Genomic DNA, 23,369 nt, shown 5'->3' on the forward strand with positions numbered 1-23,369 from the left:
ACCATTTGACATCATCAAACATTTATAGACCTTTAAACATTCCAAGAAATAGTAATTAAACATAACATTTTGTAATACAAGAAGAGGGTACACAGGGGCACAATCAATATTTTAGTTGTAAACTGTCGTAGCAGTGTTGGAAAAGAGCCAGAGCTCCAAGCGCTAATAGAAAGCACTGAAAGTTGGCTAAAGCCGGAAATAAGTTCATCCGAAATTTTTACCATGGTTCTTACCGTGTTCGGAAAAGGTGCATTACATACAGTTGATGATGGAGTGTGTATGTCTGTCAGTTTACCTTGTAGTGAAATTGAAGTACATATTTCCTGTGAGTTAGCACGGGTACAGGTTGTATTTGACAACCGGAGTAAATTAATAACGCATTACTTTTCCCGACCCTTCGACTCAGATTATACAGTCGCTGAACAGTTTAAATACAACATGAGTCATTTCAAATACGTATTCCAAACATGCAATTACGGTTGGAGGTGACTTAAATCTATACTCGATACGTTGGCGGAAATATGTGTTTGGAGGAGGCAGTAGGCATCAAAAGTCGTTCAATACCGTACTGAATGCCTTCTCAGAAAATTATTTTGAACAACCAGATCAGTGCCCACTCGGAGTGTAAATGGTTGCGAAAACATAGTTGACGTCTTAGCAACAAATAATTAACGAAATAGGGAGCATCATGACAGATACAGGAATTAGTGATCACAAGGGTTTTGTAGCTAGACTGAACACTGCAACACCCAAACCTATCAAAAATAAAAGCAAAAAACATCCATTTAAAAAAGCAGATAAAAAGTTCCTAAGAGACAGCTTCCACTCCTTCCAATCTGACTATGTAAACGTAGACCAAATATAATTTAAATTCAACGAAATAGTGTCGATAGCAGTGAGATATTTATACCAAATAAATTAATAAGAGATTGTAGTGATCCCCCATGCTACACAAAAGAGGTCACAACACTATTGCAGACGCAACGAAAAAAAGCATTCCATATTTAGAAGAACACAAAATTACCGAGATTGATGAAGTTTTAAAGAAGCTCCAAATGTAACGCTAACTTCAATGCGAGATGCATTTAATAGTTTCTACGACGAAACACTGTCTCGAACCATGGCAGAAAACCCAAAGGTCCTGTGTAAAGTACACTAGTGGCAAGACGGAATCAATACCTTCACTGCGTGATAACGATGGTGATCTTACTAATGACAGCCATACTAAAGCAGAGTTACTAAACACGGTTTTCCGTAATTCCTTCACAAAAGAAGACGAAGGAAATATTCCAAAATGAAGAACTGCCAACATGAGTGACTTAGAAATAGATATCCTTGGTACAGCAGCTTAAAACACTTAAGAAAGGCAAGGCTTCCGGTCCAGATTGTACACCACACATGTTCGTTGCAGGGCATGCTGATACAATAGCTCCATCCTTAGCAATCATGTACAACCGCTCGCTCGTAGGAAGATTCGTACCCAGAAACTGGAAAGTTGGACAAGCCACACAAACACCCAAAAAAGAAAATTAGCTGTTCACCAACAGCATGATCTGAGTTGAGTAATAAGCTAAATTACAAATTCATATTATTAACGTCGATTTGCTGTATGGTTTTGGAACATATACTCTGCTCGAACATTATGAATCATCTCGAAGAAAACGATTTATTGATAACTAGCCAGTATGGGTTAATAAAATATCGTTCTTCTGAAACACAACTAGTTATTTATTCCCATGAAGTAATGAGTGATATTGACAGGGGACATCAAATTTATTCAATATTTTTAGATTTCCTGAAAGGCTTTCACACCGTTCCTCACAAGCAACTTCTAATAAAATTGAGCGCCTATGGAGTACAGTATCAGTTGTGTGACTAGATCCCTGATTTCTTGTCAGAAGGGTCACAGTTCGTAATAATTGAGGGGAAGTTGTCGAGTAAAGCAGATGTAGGATCTGGCGCGCCCCAAAGAAGTGTTACAGCCCTCTGTTGTTCCTGATTTACACAAACGATTTAGGAGATAATCTGAGCAGCCATGTTAGGTTGTTTGCAGATAATGCTGTCATTGAACGTTGTGTAATTTCATCAGACAATCCAAACGATTTGCGATATGATTTATACTAGACCTGTGTACGATGCAAAAAGTGGCAATTGACTCTAAATCATGAAAACTGTGAAGTCATCTTCATGAGCACTAAAAAGAAGATCCTTTAAAATTCAGTACACAATAAATCACATAAGTCTAAAGACTGTGAACTCAACTAAATACTTATAGATTACAATTACGAATAACTCAAACTGGAATGATCACATAGATAATGTTGTGGGGAAAGCAAACCTTACACTTCGATTTATTGGCAGAACAGTTAGGAAATGTAACAAGTTTACTAAAGAGACTGTATACACTACCTTGTCAGCCCTCTTCTGGAGTATTCCTGTGGGGTGTGGGATCCATATCAGATAAGATTGACGGAGGAGATCGAAAAAGTTCAAAGAAGGGCAGTTCGTTTTGTCCATGCTGACTATGTAGATAATTAAACGCAAATTAAAATTTTCTCGCTCTACTGCAATGGTCCCGCATTAATGAAGTTCTATTCCGATATTTTACGGGTTGTACGTGGAAAATGTTGGTAGTATAAAGTCACTCACCTATGGACTGATTGTTTTAGACAATTTCTATATCTTGTGTAGCCTATTGTAGTTGAAATTCTGTCCTACAGTCGTGTGTAGGGACAATCTTAGACATGTAAGAAAGTTTTTCATTTATCGTCTCGTCGACAGCGTGGACATAGAAAATGAAGCACAAGTTCAAAATGGTTCAAATGGCTCTAAGCACTATGGGACTTAACATCTTAGGTCATCAGTCCCCCAGTCTTAGAACTACTTAAATCTAACTAACCTAAGGACATCACACACATCCATGCCCGAGGCAGGATTCGAACGTGCAACCGTAGCAGCAGCGCGGTTCCGGACTGAAGCGCCTAGAACCGCTCTGCCACAGCGGCCGGGAATCACAAGTTCGGAGTGCAGGAAACAAGATTAATACGGACGTATGGCCAGACATGAGTTCTGAAGGAGAAACACCTACTCGAGGGTGGACATAACATACCATTGCCATTGATACTAATCCCGGTGTCAGGAACAGGAAGGCGTCATTATATATGGGCTTGCTTACGCTGATGCCGTTTTTTTTTTTTTTTTTTTTTTTTTTTTTTTTTTTTTGTAGTTGACTTAATAGGTTGGTAGGCGCGTTTATCTATATGCGAAACCAAAAAAAACCGATTGTTCAAACAACAGAAGACAGATTGACCTCGGCGCTATTACATGTACTGATTGGCAAGGTAAACATAGGTTTTAGCCGTAACAGGGTTCCCAAGCAATTCTTAGCTATTTTGTAGAATGGGAAGACTGCGAAAAACCTAACTACATGAAGCAAATCTGCTTCTAATATTTTTATTTACTTACAGCAATGCCTAAAAATAAAGAACATTCAGTTGACTTCAAACAAGTTATCTTAACAGCACTGAGTCAAGGCCCTATTCAGTCCTTCGTTGCGAAGAAGGTTGTCATCTGACAACAGCTTGTGAGTGTCTGGGTCCAACTTCATAAAATAAGAGGAGAATAACGATGCACGAAGTGGTCTGCCCCGAAGAACCATCCAGAAAGAAGACATAATCAGGCGAAGACGATCGATGGCCAGGGCTGTACGTGATGATCTATAGTTAAAACACGGGATGAAGGTCCATGTTTCGACATTTAAACGTCGTTTAGCATCTATAGGTCTGTATGTGCAGGCGACCTTTTCGAAAATCTGTGACAAGTGCGAAAAATAGGAAGGCAGACTACAATTTGCTGAAAATATGCATCTTGGACCACTGAACGGGGGTCAAACATTCTATGGAATGATAAAAGTAAGTTTAGTCTCTTCTTTGCAGACGGGATACAGTACGTCCGACGGCCGCAAAACAAGAGGAATGACAGAAAGTGCCAGGTACCCACCATGAACCACGAAGTACCATGGTGTGGGGTTGTGTCTCAACATGTGGTGTAGTTCCTCTCGACGAAATTCATGCTGTAATGGATGGTCTGAAGTGTGGTGAAGTATTAACACACCATATGATACCTCACAGAAGACGGCATACGACTCTTCATTGATAATTCCAACACGACGACCCTCCGAAGCACACTTCAAGCTGTGTGAGGAAATGCAATCCGAAAACAACGGAAGTAGGTTACAGTACACTTGTTCGCCCACAGCTTGAATATTGCTCACCAGTGTGGGTTCCGTACTAGATAGGGTTGATAGAAGAGATAGAGAAGATCCAACGGAGAGCAGCGCGCTTCGTTACAGGATCATTTAGTAATCGCGAAACCTTTACGGAGATGATAGATAAACTCCAGTGGAAGACTTTGCAGGAGAGACGCTCAGTAGTTCGGTACGGGCTTCTGTTGAAGATTCGAGAACATACCATCACCGAGGAGTCAAGCAGTATATTGCTCCCTCCTATGTATATCTCGCGAAGAGACCATGAGGATAAAATCAGAGAGATTAGAGCCCACACAGAGGCATACCGACCATCTTTCTTTCCACGAACAATACGAGACTGGAATAGTAGGGAGAACCGATAGAGGTACTCAAAGTACCCTCCGCCACACACCGTCAGGTGGCTTGTGGAGTATGGTTTTAGATGTAGAAGTTCTGAAGCAGCACAAAGTAAAGGTATTTGAATGACGAAGCCAAAGTCCAGACTTAAACATCGTAGAACATCTTTGGGGCGAGCTGGATAGACGTGTTCGCCATAAAACAGCACCAACAAGGAGGAATTCTGTAAATAATTGTGAGAGCAATGGAAGACGATGCCTCAGGCGCGATTGGCCAAACTCGTGGGGTCTAAGCCATCGAGGCGTGCTGCAATAATGCACGCAAACGGCTATGCAACCATGTAGTAATCGAAGAACATCAAGGGCCAAGACTTATTATTGTTTTCCTTGAGTTTAGTTATAACAAAATATTTTTCAGCCTATGAGATTTCTTCATTTGTGTTTTATTATTGATGCTAAGATTATAATTAAATAATACTTGTAAGAAAATAAATTACACATTATAAATATTTGATAGTTAATTTCTTGCATTTTTCTCCTAAGGAATTTGTTTTCTGATTTTATTATCTCTACAAAATACTTTTGAGCGGTACTGTAAGAGGCTACCTTTGCGAAAGGCGGTATTATCAACCTTCACAGCACCGATAAGTGGGCTACAGAGAATCCGCATGGTATGCTGGCAGCGAACCACGAGCACCACTACAGCCTCAGTGTGCGGATAGCGATTACTGGCGACCGTCTCGTGCGATCAGTCGTCCTTCCTCAACGCCTCACAGTGAAGGTATACACTATCTGTCAAAAGTATCGGGATATTAACAAGGTGTGTGTCGACCCTTCACCTTTATGATGGTTTGAATCTGCTGGGGGCTCTTTCAGTGAGGTTTCTGAATGTCTGTGCCGGAATGGCAGTGCGTTTTTCATCAAGAGCCGGAACCAAAGAAGGTAGTGTTGGATTCTGGGGTCTGGAGCGAAGTCGACGTTCTGAAACATCCCTTATCATTGGGTTCAGCTCGGAAACGTGGGCAGGCCAGTCCATTTAAGGAATGTTAGAGTCCACAAACAACTGCCTCACAGATACTGCTTTATGACATGGTACACCGTCGTGCTCATGTAAACAGTCATCATCTCCGAGTTATTCCTCAACTGCTCACAGCACACAATGTTGTAAAATGAGTTCATATCCTTCTGCACTCAGCGTTTTTTTTAAGTGCAGTAAGGGAACCACATCCCAACCAATGCGAACACTCCCACAACTATAAGACCACCTCCAAAGTACTTCACCGTTGGCACTATGCGTGACGGCAGGTAACGTTCTCCAGGCATTCGCCAAGCTGTCCAACCGACTGCCACAGTATTCAGCATGATTTATCACTCCAAATTACTCGTTTTCTGTCATTCACTGTCCAGTCGCTTAGCACTGATTACGGAAATGTATGGCTTATCAGTAACTCCCCGATCATTATACCTCATTCTTTTCCACACTCTACGTACGTTCATTGTGCTGCTTGGAGCGCTGATACCACTTTGAATTCACCTGGGATTCCTTCCTCTGATTTAACGCAATTTTTATAACCACCCTCCGTAATGCTCGACAGTTATTGCATGAGGTCTGCTGGGTCTTGGTTTAGCTATGGTTGTTTCTTCCACTTCACAACCACATTACCTGTTGAGCTTGGAAGGATGGATCTGTTACTCAGATGACGGCGAGTGACTTGTCCACGTTCGATGTCACTGAGCTTTGCGGACGGAGCCATTCTGCTGCCACAGCTTCTCTACTGACAACGCAATACTTCCCATCTCTCCCCAGGTCCAACTCTCATGGCATCTGGTGGTCAGTTCCGCATTACATAGGGATGTCCGAACAGTTTCGATCAGGTAGCATATCTGCGCTCCGTACAGTTGACCCTATCTCTCCTGCTGGAAGACATGTCTTTGGAGAGATGAAGGATAATGGGGCTACCCCATGAACGTGCTCCATCACACTACCCTTTTTAATGTGGAGCTGAAACATTAGTACTGTTTGCTTAATGTATTCTCATGTGAGCTTTCACACTACAACCCGCACTGTGAAATATTTTTTACCTCCAGCTCCAAATAGGTTTACTTGCTTTCCAATGCATTGCGATGATATGTCCATGTGACCTTTTTTGTTCCTTATTCTCTCAGGAATCGTTTCCTGCAGTTTGTTCCAATTCACCTGAACTTCATCGTGGCACGGAATGTTCACTTTACTTCCTTCTGTAATTTTCACTGTAGGAAGTTACCGATTATGAAAATCCACTAAACGATCTCAGTCATGGCTCGCACGTTGCTGGAAGAGCACGCCTACCTCGCCTTCTAAGAACGGCGAAAGGATGAATTACGATTGGTGTGCTCCCCAGATAAACTCTAGAGTTGTTCGCCCATTGTATGCTACGGCTCCTCACACCATGACGCCAGGATTGGTGCAATATACACTCTAAGACAAAAGTAAAACGACGCACCACGAAGGAATTATCCTAAAAGAACGGAAATCGGTAGATGTGATGTACATTTACAAACAAACAAATAATTACAGTTTCAGAAAAGCTGGATAATTCATTCAAGAGAAAGAGCTTCATAAATTTACCGATTCAACAACGCATTGGTCCACCTCTGGTCATTATGCATGCAGTTATTCGGCTTGTTGTTGACGGTTAGTGCTGTTGAACGTCTTCCTGGGGGACACCGCCCGAAATTCTGTGAAATCAGCGCATTAGATCGTCAAAAACCCACGCTGGTTGGAGGGCCCCGCCCACAATGCTCCAAATGTTCTCAATTTGGGAGAGATTCGGCGACCTTGCTGTCAAAGGTAGGGTTTTGTAAGCAGGAAGACAATCAGTAGAAATAGTTGTGTGCTGGAGGGCGTTATCTTGCTGAGTGTAAGCTCAGGATGGCTTGCCATGAAGGGAAACAAAATGGCGCGTAGAATATCATTGGCATACCGCTACGTTGCAAGGGTGCCGCGGATGACAGCCAGCGGGGTCCTGCTATGAAATGGTTGTCGGACCGTATGGCAGACGACAGTAAGTTTGGTACCCCGATATCTGGGGCGTCTCCAGACACTTTTTCGGCTTGGAATCCCATTCACTGGAGCTCCAAACTGAGCCCTGATGACCAGCTAAGACGTGTCTGGAACCACCACGGACAGCCGTGGGATAACAAACTGTCACCCGCCATACGACCCGACAACCATGTGTAATGGTCTGTGGTGCCATTTCTTTTCATAGCACATCCCTTTTGGTTGTCACCAGTGGCACTCTTACGTCACAGCGGTATGTCGACGATATTCTGTGCCCAGTTTTGTTACCCTTCATGACACATCCTAGGCTTACATTTCAGTAACATAAAGCCCGCCCACTCACGGCGAGACATTCTAGTCATTCTTTTTTCGTTTGCCAAACCCTCTCTTGGCCAGTTAGGTAGTCGGATCTGTCTCCAATTGAGAACGTTTGTAGCAGTATAGGCAGGGCCCTCCAACCAGCTCGGGATTTTGACGATGTAAAGCACCAATTGGACAGAATTTGGTAGGAGATACCTCAGGTAGACACCCAACAACTGTATCAAGCAATGCCAAGGCGAATTACTGCTGCATAGAGGACAGAGGTGGACTAACGCGTTATTGACTTCCTCAATTTATGAAGCTCTTTCTCATGAATAAATCGTGCAATATTTCTGAAACTGTAATAATTTGTTTTTCTGTTCATGTACATCACATCTATCGATTCAGAATACTTCCATTTCATTTAGATAATTCCCTCCTTCTGTAGTGTTCGGTTGGGAGGGCTGTACCTGTGATCGTAAACAAAGTGTTTAGTAATCACATCAAGAACTATATTCCTATACAGGAAAAAATTGACAAGAGATTCATCCTCTTTTTTTTAAGTTTCTGTTCACTTCCTTTTCCGGGATCTCAAACGACTACCATCAATATAGTTTTATTCTTATGAAAACAAAAGGATGAACAGTAACCAGATACTGTTGATAACGTATTTTTAGAGGGCTGTTAACGGTTTCCAACCAACAGATTCATCGTCAGACAACTTTTCATGTTGGAAACCCTTCATGGCCCTCTAAAAGTACGTTTTTAACAGTATCTGGCTACTGTTCATCCTTTTTGCAAGAATAAAACTATATAGCTGGTAGTCGTTTGAGAGACCGGAAAAGGAAGCGAACAGAAAATACCCGAAAATATCAGTCAGCGTGTGGTCGTTTTTGGTCGTGACGAATGTTCCTTGCGGTTGTGTTGGCCTACAACAAAAAGAATATAAGAAAAACGACTACTTTACTATAATTTGAACTCAAAAACGAAGCAAAATAATGGAAACAGTTTTCTAACCCCTGATTTTCTTCTCCCAGCTGATCAACTGCGATTCACAGTAATCAGATAATAGACCTGAAGCTGACCTTGACAAAGGTCGGAATTGGTAATTTGAATAAACATACATAGTTACCAAGACAGCTTCCGTCTTCCTTCAGGTATGCTCACACTATTTCTTTAGCGTTTGAGTGGGCGGGCTGAAGGCCTGAAGGAGGAGCAAACTGTGTAGTAATCACATCAAGAACCAGATTTGCATACAGGAACAAAACGGCAGGTGTTTCAACAAGGTTTTTTTTCCAGGTATAAGCTCAATGGCTTTCCTCTAGTTTTGAATAATACTATCTTCTTTAAAAAAAAAACTGAATACCTTTTCCGTCAAACATTCCGTATTTTAACGTAGCCAAACTTCGAAGGTATCAGAGGAGAAGTTTTTGCAGTGGTAAAATTTTTCCGTCTACACAAAGAAATGGTAAAATTTAATAAATTTTATTAACAGTTCAGTATGTAGTAACGAAGTTCAGCAACAGCGATAGTGCTGCTCCTTTTATATATTAGAATATTTGGCCTTATAAACCGTCCTGGCAGAGTTATTTAATTATTGTGTCAGTTACTGCACTGTGCGTTGAACAGTAAAAAATTATAAATGGTGACAGGTAATATTTGCAATCTGATACTGAGACAATTGGTTTCAGTTTTTCAAGTACACTACACTCCATGTCAGAGATTCGATGGTGTGCACATTGTAGAAGAATTTCCAATAATGCAACAACGCCACGCGGATTCCAATAAGAAAAAAGAAGCCGAAATGCTATAAACATAAATGGAAGTATGGTCGGAAGGAAATCTCAAGTCCTAAACACGAGTCTAATGCCTAACAATGGTGCCGCGCCGCTCAATAGGTGCTGTGAGGGCCGACGGTCGTAAAAAAAGCAGCTAACGATCTAAGTGCTAGACAGAATAGCCGCAGCACCAACCTACTGTGAGGAAACGCTGTGAACAGCACCACCTGACAACGGCAGTCGCTGAGCGTTATTCGCGTTACTCCCATGGGAAGCTCTGCTTTACAGCCAGATGGATTTTGCCGCGGGTGTGTACTCATCAGCTACCCGTCAGTTTCCCAGAAATCTTACAGTAGTTGCAAGGTGCTCACCGAAGACCAAGGACACAGATATTCGTTTAACAAAATAAGGCGTCATTGTAATACTTCTGTTGCTCTTCGTGGTGCCAGTCCTAAATGTATACTGAAAGCCACGTTTCTTTTCAAACTTTTGCATTGGTGTGTTTAACGATTAGCTTCGTAACACAGTATTTTTAGGCATTGGTGTTGAGATCACTGTAGAGACTACGTATTCGATACTGTCCTGTTTTCTACCAGTCACAAAGCACTCGTTACATTGATTATTGATCGTCATTAAATACAACTTATGTGACATTCCCTTGGTGTTACGAGCTCACAGTTCTTAGTTGACAAAGGAATCAACATTGATTCTCCCAATCATAGTTGAACAAAATTCTGTCGCTCTGTTAACCTACAACATCAATGAGGCTGTAGAAGGTGACCTGTTTCTCCACTGCCGGATGATATTCAATACGGTTGCACAGCGCAGCTTGTAAAGGAGAAAATAAATAAAAACACGAGCTTCTGGAATATTGGGGCAGCTTTGTGGCTTTACTGTAGAGTTACTGGCAGACAGAACTCAATCGTCGTTCTCAACGGAGAGAAAACTTCAGATGCGAAAGAAGCTTGAACTACATCCTGAAGAAGTTTTACAGGATCGTTACTGTTAATGATGCAAATAACTAGGTGAGTGGCATCCACAGCTCTATGGGACTCTTCACAGATGACGGTGTTGTATACAGGGAGCATTATAATTAATAGACAAAACTGGCACAGGTGAAAGTATCCGATAACAAAAGCCAAAACGCAACACTAAACTTGGGTCGGAAAATGAGCAGTTTGCGTGATAATTGCGAGTGTGGGGTTACTGATTTCAGTATGAGATTTGTCCGGCTTAGAACAAGAGTATTTGTATTGTATGTAATTTTGATTAAATCTTCATTTAATTGGGCACAACGGTCTACCTTAACAAGAGATAAAATACTAATACGGCACAAGTTACAGTCTACTGTATTTTCGTACCTGTTAACGGAGGTATACACAAATCGTACCCTCACCCGGATCCAATACTCCATTCGTCTCTTCAGTGACTTACGCATTCTATCAAACATCCACGATCATATCACGAATCTAGGCAAGAGTGTACAGTTCGGTGCTCCAATTCTTCAACAGTATCGTCGCGACTGCCGTACGCTTTTGAGATAGGAAAAAAGCAGATGAATGAGGGTAGGTGATTTTGTGGACTAACTTACACGCCTTGTCCGACCCACCCATCTTAGACCACGTTGATACATTAGATGTAGCAGTAATGTCTGCCGGTGTTCCATCATGCATCTGCCACATTCCCCGACCATGAATTATGCATGGAAATTGAGCACAGTTATATGCGGAAATAATTGAAGTGTTTGTTTCAAATGCAGTTGTTCTAACTAGAACAGTATTTCATACTGAAATCTGAAGTTGCTCATAATCACATGGCCACAGTTTTTTTGCAAACGACTCGATTGTGGTCTCATGTTTAGTGATAATCTTTTGCATCCATTATCTCACACTTTCACGCATGTCAGTTTTCGTTATTAATTGTGATACATCTCTTACATAGGATTCGCAACATTGGAAATTTGTTGTGAAATGAAGAAAGATTCGCAGATGATGAACGTTTGGTGCAAGAATGGCGAACTGACCCACAATACATACAAATGTTGCGTATTGCACATTAAGGCTTGAAAAATCAGCTATTGCTAGTCTCTACCACTGGCGATTAATCACTGAAATGAGTAGAAGTCATACAGCATTTAGGAGTAAGCGTCCAGGACGATTTAAGATGGAACGAGCACTTAAAACTATTTACAGAAAAGCCAAATGCTCTACAGACTCATTGGAAGAATCAAATATAAATTAAGAAGATAGCTTACAAAGTGCACGCTACGAACTCCTCCCCTGCGCTAACCTCTTCATCTCAGAGTAGTATCTCAAGGTAGTACTTGCACCCTACATCCTCAATTATATGCTGGATGTTTTCCAGTCTCCATTTTCCTCACCAGTTTTTACCCTCTTCAGTTGCCTCTAGTACCATTGAGGTTATTCCCTGATGTCTTAACACATGTCCTAACCATCATGTCCCATCTTCTTGTCAGTGTTTTTCAAGTATGCCTTTCTTCCCGATTGTACGAAGAACTTCATCAATCCTTATCCTATCAGTATACCTCATTTTAACATTCTTCTGTAGCATCACATCTCAAACGCTTTGATTTTCTTCTGTTCCTGCTTTCCCACTGTCCGTGTTTCACTGCCATACAATGCTATGCTCCAAACGTATATTCTGGGAAATTCCTTCCTCAAATTGAGGCCTATGTTTGATATCGGTAGATTTCTCTTGGCCAGAAATGCTGCCTGTTTCTGTGCAAATCATGTCCTGCTTGCTCCGTCCGTCATAGATTATTTCTTTCCGAGGTGGCTGAATTCCTTAATTTCGTGACCACTAATTTTGGTGTAAAGTTTTTCACTATTCTCATTTCTACTACTTCTCATTACTTTCGTCTTTTTTCGGTTTGCTCTCAGTCCATATTCTGTAATTATTAGATTTTTCATTCCATTCAAAAGGTCATGTAACACTTCTTCATTCACTGAGGATAACAGTGTCATCAACGAATCTTATCATTGACATCCTTTCACCTTGAATTTTAATCCCACTTTTGTACCTTTCTTTAATTTCCATCATTGCTTCTTCCATGTATAGATTAAGATTGCATTCCCATCTCACACATTCTTTAATCCGGACACTTCGTTCTCGGTCTTCCAGTCTTATTGTTCCCACTTGGTTCTTGTGCACGTAGTACATTACCCGTCTTTCCCTATAGCCTGCTTCCATATTTCTCAAAATTCCGAACATCTTTGACCATTTTACATTGTCGAACTCTTTTCCTAAATCGACATATCCCATGAGCATGTCCTGATTTTTCTTCAGTCTTGCTTTCATTATCAAGAGAACATCTCACAACAGTGCATAAAAACTGTCTGCAACCCTATTCCAAATTCACAGCACAGACCGATCATGTGCGAAATTTACGCAGCAGTTAGACCACAGACAGTTCCGTTCAGAAGGAGATTTAACTTCAGGAAAGCCAACTTGCCGAAGTTTACAGAAACGCTGGAAGTTGCAGTTCTCAATATTGAACCTTCAACTGAGACGTATGACACTTTTGTGAGGGTTGTAAAGAGGTGTTCCAGAATTGCAGTTCCTCGGGGTTGTCGAACATCATACATTCCTGGTCTAACTTCAGAACTCAGTGCTCAATTTACAGAGTATAAGGTACTATTCGAAGAAGATCCATTCGGTGAGACAACGCTATCGGCTGGGAATAAACTTATTGCATCTCTGAAAGAATCTAAAAGGAATTCTTGGGTTAAAACTATGGAAGAACTTGATCTCATCAGAAACAGTCATAAAGCGTGGAGATTATGAGACGCCTCAATAATGACCCAACCAGATCCACAGCACACTGCAACATTACTGCAGATCAGATAGCACACCAACTGCTCATGAATGGGAAGGAAGCCATAGAACCAAAGTTCCAAAAGTACAGCAAGAGGTCCAAGAACAAACGAGGTATCTGACTCTCCCATTCGAGATATCTGAATCAAACAAGGCTATTAAGGAGAGTAAAACTGGTAAAGCATTCAGTCTAGATGACATCCGTGTGGAGCAAATCAAGAATTTCGGTCCAGAAACAAGAAAGTGGATCCTGCAGCTTTTCAACAAGTGCATGAACTAGTGCCAAATACCAAAGATCTGGCGGAAGAGCAGGGTGATAGCTCTTCCGAAACCTGGAAGGGAAGCAAATCATTCAAAGAATTTCAGACCAGTTAGCCTTTTGAGTCACCTTTATAAACTGTTCGAACGTATGATTCTGAATAGAATCCTACCAGTAATAGACCCTCTCCTGATACCCGAACAAGCAGGATTTCGACCAAATAGAAGCTGCACAGGGCAACTTCTGAATCTCACTCAGTTTATAAAGGATGGTTTTGAAACCCGTCAAGTAACGGGCGTGGTCTTCGTGGATCTCACAGCAGCGTACGATACTGTCCATCATCGGTTACTCCATGCAAAACTATACAATATGATCAACAACGCTCACCTCGTTAGACTACTCAGCACCCTCCTCCAAAACCGCAGGTTTTTTGTTGAATTTCAAGGACAACGCAGTCGCTGGAGAGCGCAGAAAAATGGTCTACTTCAGGGAAGCGTCTTGGCTCCACTTCTTTTCAACATCTATACCAACGACCAGCCATTGACCCCAGGCACAAGGAGATTCTTATATGCAGATGACCTAGCCCTTGCTGCACAGAGCTCATGCTTTGAAAGAGTGGAAAGAAACCTGACAACAGCACTTAGAACACTGTGAAGCTACTACAATCGGAACCAACTCAGACTAAACCCTTCGATGACACAAGTGTGTGCCTTTCATTTAAGGAACAGGGAAGCTAATCGTGAGCTACATATTGCATGGTCAGGCATCCAACTCCAGCATCGTCACGCACCTAAATACTTGGGAGTCACTCTCGACAGAACTCTGGCATTCAAAACTCACTGCAAGAACACCAAAATGAAAATCTCCGCTCGAAACAACCTAATTCGCAAACTAGCGGGGACACAGTGGGGATCACATCCACAAAATATTCGCAGTTCTGCAATGGCACTGTGCTTTTCTACTGCTGAATATGCTTCTCCAGTCTGGTACAGGTCATCTCATGCCAGACAAGTAGACATTTCTCTCAACGAAACCTGCAGGTTGATCACAGGTTGCTTAAGACTTACCCCAACTGATAAGCTCTACTGCCTGGCTGGAATAGCGCCACCATGGATACGCAGAACAGTGGCTGCCAACAAGGAGAGACTGAAAGTGGAACAGGACAGTGCCCATCCACTACATGGACATAATCTACCACAGCAACGGCTGAGATCGCGAAAGAGCTTCCTGAGAACATCCCAGAGGCTCACCATTTCACCAGAGAAGGCAAGGTTGAAGTTATGGAAGAAGTCGACGCCTCACTTGCAGACGCCAGAAGCTGAAGAACTACCACCTGGACGCAACGAGAGCTGGCTGGTGTGGAAATCTTTAAACATATTACAATCAGGAGTTGGACGATCCAGAGACAACCTGAAGAGATAGGGCTTCATAACAGAAGATACGTCCTGTGATTGTGGACAAGAACAAACCACAAGCTACATGCTCCAGTGCCTTTTGTGCCCTACATCCTGCACGAAGATTGATCTCCTGCAAGCCACTCCAAGCGCCTTGGAGGTTGCCAAGTACTGGGCACATGTAATATAAATACAATTTGTGTGTATATATTTATTGATGTGTATGACAACTGTAAATTTGTATGTTGCTGATTCGAGAATTCGAGAATAAATTATCAAGAGCAATGTCAGAACTGCCTCTCTGGTGCCTTTACCTTTCCGAAAGCCAAACTGATTGTTATCTAACAGCTTCTCATTTTCTTTTCCATTGTTCTGTGTATCATTCTTGTCAGCAGCTTGGATGCAAGAGCCGTTAAGCTGAATGTTCGATAGTTCTCGCACTTACCTGCTCTTCCTATCTTCGCATTTGTGTGGATGATATTTTTCCGAAAGTCTGATGGTACGTCGCCAATTTCATTGATTCTACGTAGCAAACTGAATAGTCGTTTGGTTGCCGCTTCCCCCAATGATTTTAAAAACTCCAATGGAATATTATCTATGCTTATACGCTTGTTTGACTCAAGTCTTCCAGAGCTCTTTCAAATTTTGGCTAATACTATATGCCTCTCAACATTCCTCAGTACTTCAGTATCCCACTTCGTTCCATACTGATTCTTCCATTCGATTCTCTTTAAACTTCGATCTATTTTTCATCATTACTGAATTGTGGTCTAAGTCTATATCTGCTCACAAGGATGCCTTAAAATCGAATACCTGATTTCGGAATCTGTGTCTGACCATGACGTAATTCAGGTCGAATCTTCACATCTGTCCTGGTCTTTTCCAAGTGTATCTCCACCTCCTGTGATTCTTGAACAGAGTATTCGCTATTACCTCCTGAAATGTAATGCAGAACTCAATTACTCTTTATTCTCTATCATTCCTACTACAAACCCTCATATTCTCCCTAACGCTTTCTTCTATTTCTTTCCCTGCAACTGCATTTCAATCCCCCACAAATATTAGATTTTTGTCTCCATTTACATACTTAATTACCCGTTAAGTATCCTCAGTTATTTTCTCTCTATCTTCATCTTCTGCTTGCGACTTGGCGTGTATATCTGAAATATCGTAGTCGGCGTTGATTTGCTGTCGAATCTCATGAGAGCAGCACTATCACTGAATTGTTCACAGTAGCTCACCCTCTGGCCTAGCTCCCTATTCATAACAATTCCTATTCCTGTTATGCTATTTTCTACTGCTGTTGATATTAGCCTATATTCGGCTGACACGAAATCCTTATCTTGTTTGCATTTCATTTCACTGATCAGAGTATATCTAGATTGAGGCCTTACGTTTCTAATTTCAGATTTTCAAGATTTCCAGCTACATTCAAACTGCTGACGTTCCATGCTCTGACTCGTAGAATATCGATCTGGTGTTGATTATTCCATCTTTTCCTCATGGTCACCTCCCCATGGCAGTCCCGTCCCGGACATTCGAACTGGCGACTAATCCAGAATTTTTTGCCAATGGAAACATGACATTTTTTGCTATTACAGGCCACATTTTCTGTCGATAAAAATCATGTATCTTTGATGTAGTGATTTCCATTGCTTTCTGCACCCTCATGCTGTTCATTATTGCGGATTCTTTCGCCTTTTAGGGACAGTTTCCCACCCAAGGGGAAGGGAACTTCCTCGCTTCCCCACCCTCTGAGAATGCCGTTGGCAGAACAACCATGACTTTTTATAGTCGCTGTTAGACATAATTAGTAGAGCAGCTACATAAGAGCCGCACATTTCGTCACGGTTCCCGTTAGCCACTTCGAGAGCGTCACACATACGATCATCTGACTCAAGCGGCCGACGTTAGCAGAGAAGTGTTATTCATTAGGGCTAAACTTACTGCTAAAGCTGACGTTTATCATTTTTAAAATAATTATGCCGCATCAGTTTCTTGACGGAAACAAATTATATTACAACTACTATGTCAGCAGTGTTCTTATTTGCAGTATTTAGAGAGAGATACATTACCTTCGAACAATATTCTTTGTCATACGAAATGTACAACGCAATCTAAATTGCACTCTCTATGTTCTGTAATAGGGCATACAAGCGGCCAGAATAATTACAAAGAGTAACGGAAGGCGTTCGGGAGCATTGAACGGGTACTCCGAGTTTCGTGGAATTGCTGTCACGCGGTAGCAAATACATTCAATCTATTTTCAACAGCCTTCTTTGCGGAATACACTTACGACTGCAAGAAACAAGGGACATATTAAGAAGTCTATGGAACAAAATAATAAATATCAAACAACACAGAAATAGAAACCATTCAAATAAAAGCACATAGTTTTATTACGTTATTCTCAGATTACTGATCATAGGGTGCACTGAGGCATATTGGCTCCGTGTTCCGGCCCTGACGGAACATTCAGTAAGGACTGGGTGCCGTATCATTTTCTGCAATTGGCATCTGTCAGATGCGATATGGAATGCTATGTATGAGCACGCTACTCTGCTGATCGTTGTCAACTTCCTGGACTTTAGATCCGCTACTTGTCAGTTATGTAGCTCCTCAATGGCACTACGAAACAGAGTGCACACCATTCCACTCCTCCCACCAAAGACAAACCCTTGACTGTACTGGGAACTGAAGCCAGGTCCTCCGGAAAGACATGCTGACCATTCAGTTCTTGTGGAACACTGCTAGTAAAAACTGTTATTGTCAGGGGGAAAACAAAGATCACAAAAACAGTGTTTGATGATGCTGTGTAGCAAGTTAAGTGCAACCACTCGATACGCCAGATAGTGAGTTTGTTTCATAGCTACAGTAGTGAGAAAATAAACATTTGCGCTCAGTAACTAAGCAAAACGTGCCTTTATTTCCGGTGACAGTTGACATTTCCATCGATGAAGAGTAAACCTGAGGGGTAAAATTGCAAAAACTCACATTCTTTCTTTTCCACCTAGATCGAGATAAGTGCTACGCATTGTTAAGCCAGTCCAACTGCATAATGTGTTACAAAGATGTAATTATTCTGCGTTTTAGAAAGTATAAAGTTCCAAAATTGTTTCGCATTTGGCATTCTCCTGTCTATTATTTGTAACAATATCTACAGTATCCATTTTCTCGTTCAAGGTTCCACTAAAGCTTTTAATCTAATTTTCTTGATATGTGCTGTATTTTATCTAAATAATATTTCCAAAGTAAAACTTGCAAGTGTATGTCACTACAATTAAACACCACAAGCTAAGAAATAAAAGTCTTTGAGTTTAGAACTGTTACCTATTTATGTCCCGTGCTAGGCCACGCCAAATTTTCATCGTCAACACAATTACGTAATTTGTTAATCATTTTTACACTTATTATAATTGTAATTAAATGACGCCATTAGTATTTTCCCCATCTTCAGCAACTGTAGTTGTATACATCGAAATAATCAGAAACCGCATAAAAGAAATTTTATTTCCTTAACCGGTTTCAGACACTAGTGTCCTTCAGAAGTTTATAATTACGAATTATTTGCAAGTGTCTGCAATGAGGTACATGCACCATATTTCTCTGGTGTGTCGTTCAGAGTGTCTGTGCAAAAGTGGTAAAAAGAAGCTAAACAACAAGTGCGGATATCATGCCAGAACTGGAGCTAATTATTAGTTGTTTATTAGCTGATTAGCTCCAGTTCTGGCACTACACCTGCACTTGTTGTTTGGCTTCGTTATATCATTTTTGCACAGTAACTATGAACCACATGACCACAGCAATATTCTGCATGCATCTTACTGTTGACACTCGCAGATAATGTGATAGTTATAGCCTTCTGAAAGAGGGCATGAAGTGCCTGAAAACGGCAAGGAAATAAAATTTCTTTCAGACAACTGCTCGCTGATTATTTCGATATAAATGACGGCGTTGTTCAGCATTCATACCAGCACATTAATTCCTGTTCTCTTCTTTCTACCTGTTTAGCTATTCGCTAAACGAGCACCCTTCGTTTGCACTTAAATCACAGCAAATTTAGTGAGAGTGGGTAAATTTCAAATAAAATCCGTGGTGTTGACGAAAGGAGAGAAGACTATAAACTGATGTAATCTTTAATTTCATTCCCTTGTAGTGAGCCACGTAAACGTGCGGTAGCTTCCTGAAGGCGTTGCATTCTTGCTGTTATTACTAAAAGGAAGAAAGGAGCGTTAGCGTTTAGTGTCTAGTTGGCGACGAATTAATCGGAGCACAATTTTCTTACTAAAAGAATCACCCCCAAGTTTGTTTTTGGAAATTAGGGGAACCCACGAAAAAGACAAATCTGAATGACTGAAAGGGAAATTGAAACGTCTTGCTTTGGAATATGAGTCCAGTGTCCAACCAACGCGTCACTTGCTTGGTCTGCATTTACTAAACGCAAGTTGTGAATAATGTATTGTTCTGTAGCTCCAGGAAATCTGAAAGTCAAACAGAGGCATTTCAGGGACATTATAAATAAAAAATATAACCTCGGCGTCGTATCGGAACCTTCTATACGTCTTCGGTTGAAAGAGCGAATAAAGAAATGTTCCAAGGTTAAAGAACAGTAAATCTTGTCCACTTAGAAAAGAGCTTGTAGCTATGCTTGAAAAGAGTTTATCGACCTATTTCAAGAGGAGCTATGGTGGAACTATAATTTTCATCTATAGGTGCCAGAAAAAGCCTGCTAACCCACGAAATGCAGCTTACAAAATTTAAACTACTAAATATTAAGTGGGGAATCTAGCAACGCACTACAGCTCCCAACGTATTGCTCTCGTATCGACTTCGAGGACAAGTTTAGCCTAATGTTACACAGAGACATTTAATCAGTCATCTCACCTTGTTCCGTTCGCGGATGGAACGGGAAGAAACTCCAGTATGTGGCACAAAGAGTTGTAAGCCTACAATCTACCAGGAAATTCATATTGCATTGTAGAGTGTGAATGCAACGTGGATGTAGATAAATCAGCTTCTAACAAAGATTCCCTATAACGTAGTATATAGATATTGCGATAATATCACTTTAAGTAAGCAAACAACATGAAAGGTGAATTTCGTGTCCTAGAATGTATATGCGGTATAGTTGGTACAATACCTAAAAGTAAATCGCAAAAGATGCTATCCTTTAACTTCACCATTTAGTTTTTCAGCGTATTATATTTTCTAGTTTTCCCATTTTTAATGACGACATAAAAGGGCGACTGCCATTAAAAGGAGGGACAACAATTCACGCTTAGAAATCATATTTAAACACTATGTAGGCCACACAATACTTAAAAATTGGAATAATTCATGAAATGCGTTGTGCTCGCCATGAAAAAGCGTAAGTTGTGTAGTAACTTTATTATTTAAATCGTTAACGAAACAGATGTTGATTTTCTAAAAACATTATTTATAATGGATGAAATGAAAGCGGAGAATGATAAGCCTTTAGGTTTTTTACAAATGTTTAATAGAGGTAGGGACTAGAAATGAAATTGAAGATGATGATGATACTGTGCAAACATGTGGTTTGATGAATGAGCCTTCAACATTCATTGTTTACATTCTGAATGTAACACATAAGCAGGAATCCTATCGAAACAATGTAATAAAAGTGTAGAATGACCAGAGAAGTTATTTTACAAATTTTAAACTTATCTTTCCAAATTTGCTTTGAAACTCTGATATTCAAATTAATGTCACAATAAAAGCATTACCTGAACTTCAATACTTCGACCAACTGACTTGATGAAATTTACATCTTTGGAAACTTGTACAGTAACAAGACTGCAGCTTTCAATAATACAAAAATTAATTATATGTTTCCCTTGTTTTTTCCACAAATTTAGAAAAGTCGAGAATTTTTATTCTGTATCTGCATCCTCTTCGTCTCTACGCGTTCACATCTTTATGATTTTGAAGCGGTACGGTACGCAAAATTATGTTCCAGAAGTAACTGGTAAGCATATTGTTGAACTGCTGTCGGGATTTCAGAAGCTTTTATTCTTATATCTAATAACGCTAAGTTTATGTGTTTGTTTGCACAAACAGGCTTGTTTAGCAGAGCCATCGCCATGGGCGGATCTCCGCTGAACCCTTGGGCCTTCAACCACTCTCCCCGGCATTCCGCTATGATCTTCAGCGAGGCTTTACCCATTGACAGCTCCTGGAATTACAGCCACGTGGCCGAGGATTTGCGGACCCTCCCAGTGGGCGATGTGGTCGCTAGACTGCCAGAGGCTTACCAGGTACTGTCTGCAACTGGCCACTTCAATAGGACAGTACTATTCCTGCTATTATTCCAAACACTAACTGTAAGTGGCTTCAGCTCCTCCGCCGAGAATGTTCTCAGCGGCCGTACAATGAGTATATCACTTACGTCAGGGTATTTAGGCCCAATATTAATAAACAGTATCTATTGGCTGTAAGGTTATTATTACTACAACTTCTGATGCCCTGGGTGTGTCACATTCAAAAACAATGTGGATAAATAGAAATTAAAAGCCAAGTGGACTGAAATGGAAGAGCTGTGAAGCTATGTTACCAACATGGCGCCTATTTTGGGACCCGCCATCTTGGATGCTTGCTAGAGCGCAGAGTACTGGGTACCATGAACGTTCACACAAGCTCATCCATTCCGTTTCTCAAACATGTATGCATACTTCAGAACGTCATGAGAACTACGGTGCGCCATCGAATAGGTCTGGTGAGCCTTCAGTCTTGAAAATAAAAAGCAATACAAAGAACTTAATTTTTTGAAGCACTGTAAGTGGTTTTCAACAAATTAAGTTCTGTTTGATTAAATAGTGCATCATTTCAGAATAAAAATACCTGTAAAGTGATTTAACCCACTATTTAGAAAAGCATGTGGGATGTAGGGCCTACACTACATTCCGTAGTATCTAGTGCAGTGTTAGACACAACATATCGTTGTAAAGTATTATAAGTGAATGTAACAGAACTACATAAAGAACAGACCGTTAAATTGATAAAAAGTTTTCATTGTTTTTTGTTGACAAATGTGTAATTTATATTAATGAAGTTTAACCAAAGAGCCAAAGTCGATTCCATAGCAAGTAGTCCAAACTCTAACGAACTATGTTGTGTCACTGTGATGCGTAGAAAACTTTTCATTGTCCTCTGTGTGTAACACGATTTTCAGCTTCAGCCACACATATCCTTGTAACGACGCTTGATTTCTCGAAAACGTCGCTCAATTTTTACTGAATAATTCTCCTTAGGAGCTGAAATGGAGTAATACAGCCACCTAAGACAGCGTCTTGAATTGCTTTCAGAGCATTCATTTCTGTCCTGTATCAGCTGACACGGCATTGATATTCATTTCTGACTATCTGTTAGATCTCTTTTCAAGCTCTGCCTTGGGTGAACTAGGATAACTTCACAAGAAACTGAAATTTTCATTCAATTCAGCCTCATATCTATATGCGAGGCTGGTTATAACACAGTCCAAACTAATGAAAAAAGGCGTTTGAATCTATATTCAGGAGGGTGCTCCAGTATTTCTAACAGAACAGATGTTTTTCTTCTCACCATGAAACACAATACAACTAAAAACGAAATTAAAACGACGTTTCTTATATTCACACATTTAAAAAAAATTAATTTGAAAAATCGTAGCTTCTGTTCTTTATTTTCTTTTTTGTGTTTCCATGAAATTGAAGCCCATCTCAATCGGATAATTCACGACGATTAGTGTACAAACTAGGTGTAGAGTATTGACATCTTTATTTACGTCACTGTGAAGAATCTGTCTTAAGGAACCTATCACTCGAATCAAAATGTGCAAATATATTTTTGTTTTGCTAGAAAAGAGTAGTTTCATCCCTGAATCATAGTTTTTGCTATTTGAGCGATTCGTCTATTGGTTGTGCTTCACGATTCATTGTAATGACTGTTTAAATTTTTGATTTAGAAGCTTAAGGCGACGGAACAAGGGGCAAGAGCCATAAACGATATTTCACTTTTCCTAAAGGCACACACAACCTGCCATATACAAAAAGTTTTGAAATAATTCTGAAATTCCAGTACGAAGTTTTGGCTTCCTAAACTTGGACATACATAGCGCTAAGAAAGATACAAACAGAACAAATTGCAGTCTGTTCTTGTAGTCGCAA

General features: G+C 40.7%; 1 protein-coding gene across 3 annotated transcripts in view; it reads left to right on the forward strand.

Moving 5' to 3' along the window:
- The window catches only part of LOC124777181 (esterase E4-like), a 213,073-nt gene that overhangs the window by 113,305 nt on the left and 76,399 nt on the right, over positions 1 to 23,369 (forward strand). For all 3 annotated transcript variants that reach the window (XM_047252492.1, XM_047252493.1, XM_047252494.1), the window contains one exon: positions 21,286 to 21,482. In XM_047252492.1, the coding sequence (XP_047108448.1) occupies positions 21,286 to 21,482 (197 nt within the window). The remainder of the gene's footprint in view (positions 1 to 21,285; positions 21,483 to 23,369) is intronic.

Source organism: Schistocerca piceifrons, chromosome 2 (assembly GCF_021461385.2).
Source record: "Schistocerca piceifrons isolate TAMUIC-IGC-003096 chromosome 2, iqSchPice1.1, whole genome shotgun sequence".
Lineage (NCBI taxonomy): Eukaryota > Metazoa > Arthropoda > Insecta > Orthoptera > Acrididae > Schistocerca > Schistocerca piceifrons.